The sequence below is a fragment of the Diorhabda sublineata genome, chromosome X (assembly GCF_026230105.1).
Source record: "Diorhabda sublineata isolate icDioSubl1.1 chromosome X, icDioSubl1.1, whole genome shotgun sequence".
NCBI classification, from domain to species: Eukaryota; Metazoa; Arthropoda; class Insecta; order Coleoptera; family Chrysomelidae; genus Diorhabda; species Diorhabda sublineata.
The window spans coordinates 38055072-38068833 of NC_079485.1; the positions used below are offsets into that span (position 1 = coordinate 38055072).

At 30.6% G+C, this 13762-nt stretch overlaps 1 protein-coding gene across 1 annotated transcript; it reads left to right on the forward strand.

Moving 5' to 3' along the window:
* The first annotated feature begins 1367 nt into the window (after window positions 1–1367).
* Window positions 1368–12399, forward strand: LOC130451091 (cytosolic carboxypeptidase 6). Its single transcript, XM_056789887.1, has 9 exons — window positions 1368–1386; window positions 2078–2325; window positions 4849–4943; window positions 5071–5296; window positions 5350–5479; window positions 6091–6317; window positions 6899–6990; window positions 9540–9763; window positions 11924–12399. The coding sequence occupies exons 1-9, from the start codon at window positions 1368–1370 to the stop codon at window positions 12397–12399; spliced, it is 1737 nt and encodes a 578-aa protein (XP_056645865.1).
* Window positions 12400–13762: the final 1363 nt, after the last annotated feature.

A 13762-nucleotide genomic window follows, 5' to 3' on the forward strand; every position in this document is an offset into this window, starting at 1 on the left:
AAAGTTTGCAAAATGTCTACTAGGAGGCGTGACAATAATTAAGATTACGACGAATAAGTTTTTTTCTGAAATTTTCCTATTTCAGATTCACCCAGAATGCAGGCAACTGAATTTATTGGTAGAAACTTTTGTTCAGTACTTTTTTCTTCTAACTCTTCAAGTAAAGTAATGGAGGCAAACAATGATTTCAAAAATATACAATGTCTTCAGAATGCCATAATTTTTTGTCAAGAGATTTTCGCTTTGTTCTTGAAGCGAAACATTTGTGGTTCGAAGGTCGCTACTGATTCGAGAAAAATATTAGATATCATGAATATACCCTATAAGACAATAGAAGTTGTCTAAAAAGGTGTGTTGGACAAAGGAAAAGCATGTGAAAGTAGAATAGAATAGATAGATCATATAAAGTGGTGTAAAACAGCAGAGTATTTAAAGACATATTCAATAGAAATGAGCTTAAATTAGAGACCAGAATAATGAAGAAGCTACAATAATGTAGCTCCTTACCATTATTTCCTTAGTGGATTTAGAAAAGCTAGGTAATACGAAGTAAAATTAAACAACGATTGTCTGTGGTTGGTTTCTTCTTGATGCGAGAGAAAAGCATATAGTGGAGATTGTTAGAAGAACCCACTTAAGAACTAGCTTATTTTTATACTACGAGTATGATTGAAAAAATATGTGCTCGATAGAAATTTTTAGTAAACGGTTACGTACAGTGGAAATTTCAGGCGAGAAAAGGTGTAACAGTCAATTGTTGGTTGTGAACCACATAATTTTGAATTGCATTGGGAAACAAAGATATAGGAAAAATCAACCAAAAGTTCGACACAACATTATTATGATATTCTAATCGATTATAAAACCATTTGAAAACGACGTAGGTTTTAAAGTTTTAGTGGAAATATGTAAAATTTTGAGAAATTAGAATGGTATAAGATATTCTGTTAGATATTTGATTCAGACTTATATAAAGTGGCTTTAACAATATCAGTAAATAAGATACACTGCTATTCAAGGTACATTGTATACATTTTTTCAAAAAGAAGAACACATGTTACATTGCAGATATGGATCGATAAACCTTTTATAAGAATGGAAGTTAATTTCATTGCTTGTCTACCTTTATACATAAAAACTTTTTGTTACATGTGACATTAACAAAAAAATGCTTTTTTTAATTAGGTCATTATATTATCAACATGTACAAAGGTAGACAGGCAACGAAATTTTCCTATTGATCAAACAATATATGCTAGAAAAATGTCAACAAACTTTCTAGACACATTGTCACTACCAGGTGCTATATTTATGAGTTCAATCCAAGTCGTTAATAAACTTAAGTGCCTTCTCAAATTTAAAATAATATGGGTGATTTCGGAGAAGGTAAGTATATATTTTTTGGATTAGTGGTATCAAAATAATATTTTTGCTTAAATAAAATACTTTAATTTGTAAACGCTAGAAAAATACCACAGAAAGTTTAAATGAAAAGTAACATATTAATCTTAAATTTCATATGACTAAATATACTGCAAAACAATTTTCAAGCATGGACTGTATAATATTAAATAAATTGAGTTAATTTACCACAACTGCTAAGAGTATAGTTTTATTCTCCATATTTTCATATCTTTATGTATATTTTATCCTTATTATTTTTAATTAACAAAATAGACAGATAAAGTTTCAACTGTTTTCGAAGTAGTCGATTTTGTTACAAAAAATTTAAAAATGTGTACAATTACAGAAAATCGATAATCTGTTTTTATTTTGTATCTCCTTGCAATTGATACAGAAAGCAAAAAGGGTTCTTTTCACATTCTAGTAAACTATCAATTTTGAAGGTGTAGAAATTTGTTACGTTTCACTATAGTTATAACAAATGCTTACCTTGGCAAATAAGTTAAAAATCTGAATAATTTCTATTTAGCACTTTATTGTGTATATTTTTCTTCAATAGCTGCAAAGTAAATAATTTCCGACATATGTCAAAGTATCTCATTTATTCATACACCCCTCACAATAATCAAACCAGACATTGATATCGTTACGTTAACATAACTGGTACTTTCAGATTCGGATGATAGTGATGGTGAAGGTGGTATGGGAAATGTAAGTAGGATCATTATGCGTCCTCCAGGACATTCTGGAAAGGCAAAAAAAGGGCATTTATGCTTTGACGCTTCTTTTGAAACTGGTAATTTAGGAAGGGTAGATCTAATTAATGAATATGAATATGATCTTTTTATTCGACCTGATACCTGCAGCCCAAAATTGAGGTTTTGGTTTAATTTTACTGTAGACAATGTAAAACAAGATCAGGTAAGAAATATCTTGGATATTTAACATAACATGTTTTTAGTGATTCTTATTAAAATGATACGCAGAATTTTGAGCTAACATGTTAAGGTTTTTAATTGTGCTGAAGCATTATGGCTCATGTATAGACATATCTATAGTATTAGAAGTCGTAGTGGAAAATATTCTGCTATATATAAGAATTTTAGTGTAAAATTTTTAACCACTTTAATTCCAATCTATCTGTTTAAATTTCAATAGAACACGAGAAGCCAATCTATGACATTCTACAAAATAGAGAAATGAATATTAGTGCTGCTACAACTTTCTGTAAACTTTGAGGATATTTGATTACAGCAAGATGGTAGTGAGCGTAAGGCTCAAATTATTTCGAAAATATTTTCAGTAATAGAATGGTTGATTGTTGATTGTTGCTTTGAAAGGACAGTAAATCTTATCTTTTTTATTCTAGTATATCATAGGTAAATGTGATTTTTTTTTAACTTAAAGAGTCTTTAATTTTTCTTATATGATTGATTCTTATAGGTAGTGCTACCGATGCTTGCAGTTTTTTCTTTTCGACATAAAAATAACTTATATTAAAATTTGGTGAAAAATCCATGTGTATTAATGAATCGCTGATAACTCAATCACGTCACATTCTCATTCAACGTCCAATATCTCGTTTCAAATTTGATAAAAATGTGGAGGTTTATGGACAGCTTATATTTCGATATAAGAGAAGACTCATAGATTCTTCAAAAGCTGCAAACCTTTTTTCATTATTTTGGATTTCATATTGCGAACCAAGATGGAAAGTGAAACGTGTATATTTTTAAAACTCTGGAATTTTTTACTTAAATGGTGAATTAGGAATAACGTATACCTTTAATTTGATTCACCAATGTTTCAAAGCCAATTTTACATTCGACAGTAAATGGTGATGACAGCTATGATTTAATGTGTACTTTAATGAAATTAATAAAGTATGAAGAACATGAATGGAAAGTGTGCAGCAACCTCAAAGTCCTTGGTTTGTTATTGGGTTTACAAGGTGGATTTACCAAATACTCTTCTCTCCTTTATCTGTGGGACAGCAGGGCAGAGGCCATCATTATGTAAGAGAAAAACGGCCTATTCGAAACGAGTTTATGACAGGAAAATTAACATCAAATATAGGTCATTAGTAGATCCAAAATCATTACTTTACACATTAACATTGGACGTATGAAGAACTTTTTGAAGACGCTAAACAAGAATGGTTATTCCAAATTTCCAAATATTACAGAAGGTAAAAATATATTTGAGCCCACAGATTCGAAAAGTTATAGAATATCCTCAGTCTGGAAGTATTTTATCTGTCAATGAAAAAACTGCTTGAAAGTCATTCAAAAAGTTTGTCGAAAAGTTTTTGGGAAATAAAAAAATGAAAATTTGAAAAAAGATGTGGCTGACTTATTAAAAAACTATCAACAGATAGAAGTGAATGTATTTGAAGATTCATTTTCTGCTATCACATTTGAAGCTATTTCCTGGCAACTAAGGAAGTAAGAGTGATGAACAAAGGGAGCGTTTTCATAAGATTTAAATATTTAAACCGTGTAAATTAGTGTAACTGCTCAATAATTATTAAAATCTGTAAAATCTATTCCACAACAACAAATGAAAGGTTTTTGTAAGTTGATTTTTAAGTTTGAAATTATTTTTTATAGGATTATTGTCGAAAGAGATCAAGCTTAGAAAAAAAATGGAATAATTGATTTGGCTATTGGCTAACTAGTTATTATTTTATATGTATTAAACGTACAATTGAATCTCTATTAACAGAAATTAATCAACATATGAAAAACATATGTGATAGTGTAGTGAACTATTTAGGGCTTTCACCAAAATATTATATCTAATAAAACATATTTCGTATTAAATGATATGCGGCAATCATCGCAATGTACCCAAATATTAACTCCAAAGCTGTAATTGGAAAGACTACACAAAGGCGAAATAACAATGGGTGATAGGGATATATTAACTTAATAATGTTTTGTAATAATTTGTATTTATGTGAGCATAGTTGTCAATAATAAAAGATGAAATTGTCTATTTGAAAATAAATAAAACCTATCCTGATGTCTATCAATTTCCACAAGACAGTTTGTTTGTCGATCAGTTAATAAATTTATTATTTATTATATATTTATACAGTTAGTTTAAAATTCATCTTGCGAGTTTCTGATACATGCCTTAATTTTGTGAAAATAATTAGCAGCAAACGAAGGCTACATACAAATCCTCGGGCTGCTTGCAGCACAATGTTGGTTAATCCCATCCATCCTTATCCTAACTATCATATACCTCTGAGCATAGAAACTACCTTGATGAGACATTCTTAATGTGACAAATATCCAGAGTATCATTTTATTGCTGGTTTAAAAATTTGATGGGTGATATTGAAGATAAATTCAGACCATAGAGAATATATTATTATTTAATTTATTGACAATATGACAAACACCGATTTTTGTAATTGAATATATGTATTGCTTCTAGAGAGTTATATTCAATATTGTAAACATTAGTAAAGATAGAAATTTATTTATGGAAAATATGACACCTCTAGTTAAATCTTCTAGTAGACCACAATGGTAAGTACACTTCAATGGGGTTGTTATTACATATCCCAGCGTACATTCTTTATTTAGTAATAAAAATAAATATTCTAAATTTTTCCTGTCAATTGGATTTGGAAAAAATATAATAAATATGTTGTAGGCAAAGGATTCCTAAACAATATGTCTTCTATCATAAATCTGCTCTTCATCATGGCCATTATGTTCTTAGTTTTTCATTTGGTTTCGATAAAGAAGATGACCTTTTCCAATTTTGTTTGGCTCCTCCTTATAGTTATTCGAGGCTTCAGACATTTTCAAATGTTTTAGAGAAAAAAGCAGCTTATCTTACTGAGAACTTCAAAAAGGAACTTCTTGAACATTCTGTGGTACATCAACTATTCTCAGTTATTACTATCAATTGATAAAAAATTACTTTTAGCAAAAAAGGAGAATCGATTTAATAACTATAGGATCTCTAAATAAAAATAATCCAAATTCTAAAAGAAGAGTGATTGCTATAATGGCAAGAGTACACCCAGGAGAATCTCCATCTAGCTTTGTATGTCAAGGTATATTTTTATATGTTTAAAGGTATACGAACTTTCAAGCACCTGCCATCTTTAAATTATTGAGTAATAATATATGCGATTTTACAACAAAACAAAGCATTAAATGAATCAAGACACCTCTTTTTATACGTGACCTAGTTGCCTAAAAGAAAATTTCATTATATTCTCGATTGAAACTATTTGTTTCTGAACTACATACTACATTTGTTTCAAATAAATTGACATTTTTAGAAAATGATCGATATAAAATAGACCGATAGCCATTCTAACTTGTACTAGGTATTCATATATATTACGGAGCAGGACTAAGTATTCATATTATTTATATATGTCCCTACGTTTTTAATAGTGTTTGCTGTCTCCATTAGGGAACCATTTGTTAGATAGAAGCTATTCCGAAAAAAGCCTTCCAGTCATGATTTCAACGTTGGGAGAAGTGGATTGCGTACCTTTCCCTTATTTCTAATAAAATAGTTTACCGTGTGCTTTGATCAAACTTCTTATGTATTATAAGCTTTACGATAAGGATGTAATCGAGAATTTAGATATTTGATTTTTTAGAAAAGTAATTTTCTCAAGTGAACGCAATTGAATATAAATTTGCTTTTCAGGTTTGCTAGAACTACTAATAAGTTCAAATTATATAGCAACAACTTTAAGAGAACATGTGATATTCAAAGTTATTCCAATGCTCAATCCAGATGGAGTTTTCTTAGGTAATTACAGAAGCACCGTTATAGGAACAGATTTAAACAGATCTTGGCATATTTCGAATCAATGGTGCCATCCTGCATTAAGAGCTGTGATTGATATGTTAATGAGAATAGATAAAAATAAAGTAAGAGATCATTTTATTTAATATGTTTCCGAAAATACATTGTATCAACTATTATGATATTTGCTAATTCCATTACGATTTCAATGTCAATTTGCATTTTGACTGAATGTCAACGTTACGTCACTGACCCGGAATGGTGTTTTCATAGAAATGTTTCCATATACAGCAAACGTCTAGCACCGTCAATGACACTATCCGTTAAGATACTTTGAAAACGTATTTTCAACATAACGATCCGTAATGTTGCTGAACCCATCTAGCAGTATGAATGTGCATGATGAACAGTAAGCAAGAATTGATGCCGAGATGTTTAGATGTTTGCACAAACATATCTCATTATCCTCCAATTCCTTAAACAATGTATAAGATTCTCCTTCTTATGATTTTTTGTAAACATCTCATGTATCCATTTTCTTCTTTGGTGATTGCTTCCTTATTCAAAATAACTAAACGCTAATTTTATTTTACTGAATTATGATATAACAAAGATAAGAAAACACCTCCATTAACCACAAATGCTCCTAACGTTTTCTATAAAAATAAGACGTTAATTGAGAATGAACAGTAATTTCTTATTTCAGGAATTTCAATTAGATTTTGTGATTGATATACATGCACATTCGAGCCTTAAGGGTTGTTTTATGTACGGAAATAGTTATGAAGATGTATATAGGTTTGTATGCATCAGTTTTAATAAGCGTATTGAGGTTTCACACAATCCAAATCAATTATATACGTCGCAAGATAAAGTAATATCAAATCGGTACTAAGTTGTTATTAAATACAAAAACTAAATTTAGAAAATCTGTTGTGGCCGTAATCTAGTCTAATGATGCTCTGTCTGCTAACAAAAGGACTTTTCGGAAACTATGATCAGGTTAATCCGATCATAATATGAATATTCGGATAATTACCGGGATGACGTTCATTGTTGTTCCTTGGTAGATATCAGAAAGACCCTGGCAGAATAATGATTGATTTTATAGAAAAATCGCACATGGTTAACTTAGTTTTTATTTGTACTTCCAGAAAAAGATTATTAAATAATTTCCAACTTCCAAAAAGTGAAGAAAATAAGGAAAAATCGTACTCTCGAAAAACGTATACTTCAGACAGAAAAATTGAAGCTCTGGATTAAATCAAGGAGTAAATAGCTTTATTTCAATTTGTACCAGATGATTATGTCAAATTTTCTATTTTATATTTACTAAAAATTGGGAGAAAATGATTTTTTAAGGGCAGATCAACTGCTCCAAGGAAATCCTGATTTAATCCAAAAAAAGTCACATGAATCACTTTGTTTGCATTTGAACTAACTATACATTATCATTACCTAATTTGTACCATCAGGTAAAGTGGAGAAAACATAAAATTATAAACCTTACAGAAAACAATTAGATGACAATAAAAAAAACTTAATGCTTAAGGTTTTATTTTTTATAAAATCACTTCAATTTGTGGGGAAGTTATAAAGAAAATATCTTAATTAAATACCTAAACTTTCAGTAGTTTCATTGAATAGTCAAGAATAAACAAATAAATAAACAAAATAGATAGTGACTTTTTGATTATCTTGATTATCAGCATCGTATTTTGGTATTTCAGTATAAAAATAGATTATTGGTTCTAAACTTTAGTGCAAAATTCGCGAAAAAAAGTAACAAAAATCAAAACTTCTTCTAGATCATAAATAGGAAATGTCTACCGAAAATTGAACACGTACGGAAACTGTGATCAAATCTGGTTCTGAGTTAGGATCTGCAATCAGCTGATAGGTGATCTACCTGAACCCGGGTTACAACTTCCGAAAAGCCCTAAGGGTAACTCAGGTTCAAACCTAGGTCCAGACAACATCGAAAAATCAAAAACAATTGGCATTCCACCTATCGGAAGGCAATGTCGTATTACGGACAGTATTTTGCCTAGTATAGCCCCTTAACATAGGATTTCGTTATTTTGTAGTTTCCTCCTATTTATGGTGATCAGAGAGTACGATAAAGATAGAAAAACAGATCAATTTAGGCTGTTATATATCAAATTACATTATTATTACATATTACACTATTCATGGACCATGTTATGCAATGTAAATTGATTTCATATCGCAAAACTGTTGATAAACTTTCTCTCTACGCAGTACTGAAAATAAAGCCCATTGATTAGAAAACGGTAATAAGTTAATCCACAATGTACCTTAACGTAGATTTTCAATAACGTGTTACATCACTTAACGGAAAGTGAAAAGATATTCTTTTGATTTTGCATTTACATGTTAACTCTTACTTACGTCTTACGAGGTAAGTAGATAATTGTTTTTACTATATTGTTAAATAGTTTTCATCAGCAAACAATACCTATGGCCCGAAACCACCACAGTTTTCAATGCCCTTGAAAGTCTTCTAAGCTCAACCAGGTTAAAAAAAAGATAAATGTATGAGGTGTGAGTTGTTTACAAGCTCAGAAGCGAGCAGCAAAAAGAAAAGTTTCGACAGTTGGAATCAAGTCACTAAGAACATGTTGATCATGAAATTTTTTTGCGTACTGATATAAAAAAAGACTTAGCATAAATAAGAGGGGACAAGGGTATTGAAACTCTTACGTTCGATTTACAAAAAACTCATCCTATACCATTATTGCCGACTAGCATTGTGCACTGTAAACTGTAATTCAATGTTCACTTCAATGCTTGGTGCCAATATAGAGTTTAAACCCGAACTGGAAGTGGATGAAGAATAAAATGCATGATAGCTGGACCAAACAATCTAGTAATATTTTTCCATTTATTTTTGTTTTGTTATTAAAAATTTGCGATGTTAAATAATTATTTGTGATTTAAAAATGTAATATCTTTACCTCATTATTATTACTAATCATCCAGCTTATGTTGTATTAAATGTTTACCATCTGTTTTTCCATCGCCACGGTCTCAAAATGTCCACACAGATAAATATTTTTTCCGATAAAAGGATTGATTAAAATTGAATTGAAAAATATATTCAATCTAACAAAAATGTGTTATATGACTTAACATAAGAATGTCTTTTTTGTATTTTCTCTTCTATGAGTGAATGGAATAAAATATACAATTTTTTATAGATTCTGTTCAAAAAAAACTGCTGACAACCAGATGTGAATTAACATACCGTTGCATAACAGGGTCTACATATAAAACAAGTTCACATGTTAAACACTTTTACATTACGCACAATATATTTTTTATAGGTACGAACGGCATATTTTATTTCCAAAACTTTTGGCTAATACCTCAGATGACTATGTACCTGAAAATACTATGTTCAATTCAGACATTAACAAAATTGGAACTGCAAGACGATATCTTTGTTCTATATTAAGTGATAGAGTTAACTGTTACACATTTGAAGTATCTATTTATGGTTATAAACTCAAAACATCGGATAATGTGATACCTTACACAGAAGATACCTGTATCCTTTTGATCATAAATTCATGATATAATCTCATCGAAAACTAGTACGAGGATGTATTGATATCTAGCCTAGACCAGTTCAATGCATAAACAAAATATAGCGTTACCATAGCAACAAACAATAACTTATTAGAAGTGTCAGTGTAAAGTTTGACGTCAAAAAAATAAACCCGAGTTGGACTGCAAGCTTCAAAAGAGGTAAATTTACGTCAATTTGGACATGACAAAAATTGCTGCAAAATGGATCTCCAAATGTTTGAATGTTGACCAAAAGCGTCCAAGGGTAGAAGCATCGCGTTCGATCTGTGCTCGATTTGAAAACTATGTAAACTTCTTAAACCGAATTGTTACTATAGATGAGACTTTGGTACATTTTTACGATCCAGAAACAAAGCAACAATCGATAGAATGGCGACACTCTGGTTCTCCAATACCTAAAGTTTCGTGTCCAAAAATCTGCTGGAAAAGTTCTTGCTTCAGTTTTTTGGGATTGACATGAAGTAATCATGATTGATTTTGTATAAGGGTAGAAGAATATCTGGAGATTACTATTCGACATTACTGACCACTCTACGGGAAAAAATTAAAGAGTTAAGACGCGGAAAGCTATCCAAAGGTGTTTTGTTTTTGCAGGACAATGCCCCTGCACAAAAATCTCATGTTGCCATGCAAAAAATTCGTGATTTAGGGTTTGAATTACTAAAACACCCCCCTTATTCACCAGATTTGGCTCCGTCCGACTATCATCTCGTTCCTCAACTGAAAAAAAGTTTAAAAGGTCGTAAATTTTCTTCCAACGAGGAGGTAATAAGAGTTGTGGAGGTCTGATTTGCAGAGCAAGAAGAAACATTTTTTTTGAAAGGTCTACAGACGTTGCAGATTTGCTGTAATAAATGTATCCGATTAAGAGGAGAATATGTTGAGTAATAAAATATTTTGACATTGAAATTTTGTTTGGTTCTATATTAGGCTAAGAATTTTTCAATATATCCTCGTACATTACCAATATTGGCAATTTAGTGTGGTCAGGATAGATATTGCAAAGTTATGCTATCCAAACATTGATTACCTTATCGGTCATTTTTGCAAAATCCCTTATTTCAAATATATTTAACGAAGTGTTAATCTTGTCCTTTAAGCTCTTGGAACCAGTTTGGCTGTTCTATGCTACAAAGTGAGGAGGGAACGACCTTGGAGTCCTAATCCTAATATTTTGTTGGAGATTTCTACTTTGTCCAATATTGTTAGCTTATCTTGAAAAGTGAGGTAACGATGTTTTATCGCTCAACTTACTATGTGGGGATTTCGAGAAAGTCAAAATGGTCAAAGACGTTTCTTGGTTAAAATGTTCTTTTTTTCAGTATTATGAAATCACTCCACATGGTTTGACGTGAAAAGTTGGTGTGGGTCAGTGGATCAATCATTTTTTGGGATTGAGATTGATATTTTATTCATTTCATAAATTTGAAACACTAAAAGTGAATGAACTATACCAAAATCATATATATACAATATATGATTGTATATATAAAATATACAAATCCAAGTTTATTACTAAGAAGGGGTAGGTCCTTATTGCCTATTTTGATCATATTACATTTATAACTATGGGCCTACTTCAAAAGATAGGCTGATTCACATACATAAGTTTTTTCAACTTAAAATACCTATATCTTTAAAACGATGTGAATAGATCTATTCACCGCTAGTAATTCAGCTCTGTACAAAGTTTGTTTGGAATCCAGAAGTTTAAAAATAGTTATGTGGCATCTCCATTGAAGTGTCGATTTGTTGTCAAAAATTATATCAACCATCAGCATAAAAACGTACCATTGTCAATTTTTATTGAAACATGAACATTCTGAAAAGTGTACATTTCAGATATCAACACAATGTGGCACTAAAATAGAAAAATGTGATGATGTACAAGATATTTATTCGAAATAAAAAAGTTGCTATCAAAATGCAATAGACGAAAGTTGTTAACTACATATTTTGCTTAACTTAAATGGCATGTACAAATCTTGACTGACTTATCAAACCACACCTCATCCTGTAGATGGATGAGTGTGAAATCTTATTATAAAATTGTTTTAAATTTATTCCTTATAGTTTTTTAAACAAATATTCTGTCTTACATTTCCTTACCTAGCAAACGATATGAGATGTGGTAGAAATTTGGTGAAAACTTTCCTAGAATATTATCACAATACAGGAGCAATTCCTATTCTACTCGGTACAGAGATAGTTCAGAAGAAACAAAAACCAAGATTGAAAGAAATAAGAAGAAGAAATAAAAAGAGACTTCAACGACCTTTGACTAGTCGAACATTAGCTGAACTTCATTTCAAAAATCTGAATATATGTGATTATGATACCTCCTTTGATGAGTTAACGTTCAGTCATCGACATGCAACTTCACATCGACATACTTTTAATAGACTCACAGAACAATTACACACGAAAGAAGATAACACGCAGGGAGGAAAAAATAATACACCACTATCTCCTACTACATACGTGGTCTTACCAGAACCTTCTTTATCTATCATAGATTTTAATTTAATAATTAGGGAAGACATTAATGCTTACATTAACCAGAATCAAAAGAAAAAATGTACTAATTTAACTTAGTTCAGTTATATAGTTACATTAGTAACATTCCTCAATTTTTTACCTCACTTTTTGTAAATTTTATCTTGAATAACTGTTTAATTCTAATAGATAATTCGATTTTATATACATACATAAAAATGTTCGCTGTTATATAAGTTTATTTCCTTTTTCGTTCAAAACCTTCACGTCAATTTTTCAAAATATCATATTAGTATTTTTCAGTTTAGTTCAATTGTATAATTGTCTGATCATCTAATCATAATTTCTATTCATACTAGAATGTGCTGGTATGGTACAATAAAAGCCATTATTAAGATGATTTCTGCAGCTTTCAAAATGATAGTCCAAAGATTTTACTTGAACTACAATAAAGATGGCATAATTAGAAAAGAATAAATAGCCTGGTGTACAAGTTCTACTTAGTATTTCATCTCAGTTTTTTTAGTTTTAGTGAATAATTTACTAATATAGTATATATTTTGAGATTGAGAATAATGCACTATTACTGAGGAATCGGTCACCATTCATAGCACCATTTTTTGCTTAAATCAGGATTCTCTATCGTACACACGACTATTGGAGCAGTTGATTCGCTCTTAAAAAATAATTTTTGCCCGATTTTTGGTGGAGTGCAAATAGAAAATTGACATAATCAAAAGGTAGAAATTAAAATAAGCTAATCCTCACCCAGGTTTCTTTTTTTCTGTGGCCCCCATCCCGGACTTACAATTTGTTGCTAGTAACTTTTCTCTTGTCTATATTGCACTAGAAGAGTTTTAATCTTTCTTTTAATCTCGGCGACATTATTTACACTTAAATCTTTTGCAATGTCATCTAATGCATCTCTTCTTTTCATTTTGTTCTTATAATCATCATTATTAGGGTCCGACAATAAAGGTTTACCTTCGTAAACGTTAATTAACCTTATCAAATTCTCCTGGCTCCAAAACTTAGTAATTTTTCAAAAAAACCACACCCACACTTTTCCACTGAATATTTTCAATAAAAAAACAAATAATAATGTTTATATCCAAAAAATTACGCCGGAAAAATACTTCAAAATACACTAAAACAAGCCAAACAGGTGGTAGGGAAAGTCACTGACAAACAATGTTAGATCTAGGACGGGAACATTCTAGACAAAACAAAAATGGCGGCCCCTTTTCCTTCCACACATGAAATGTTTGTTGGGATAGCGTCCATACCAAAAACACCGTCATTGGCGTTCGAAATGTTCGGGTAAGGTTGGTATCAGCTGGCCATTTAACGAAGGCTGAGGATAACAAGTTTTGATTGTAATAGTGAATAAAGATAGATAGAGAGTGATAAACCCCTTATACACCGCTTTCTCTATCTTTAATTTTAACCCAGTTAAAGTGCT

Bases quoted from the DNA above. Each gene is read 5' to 3' on its own strand.
- LOC130451091 (XM_056789887.1), top strand. The intron at 6,991-9,539 runs GTTTGTATGCAT...TATTTTTTATAG, and splicing joins AGTTATGAAGATGTATATAG to GTACGAACGGCATATTTTAT. The intron at 9,764-11,923 runs GTATCCTTTTGA...ACCTAGCAAACG, and splicing joins ACCTTACACAGAAGATACCT to ATATGAGATGTGGTAGAAAT.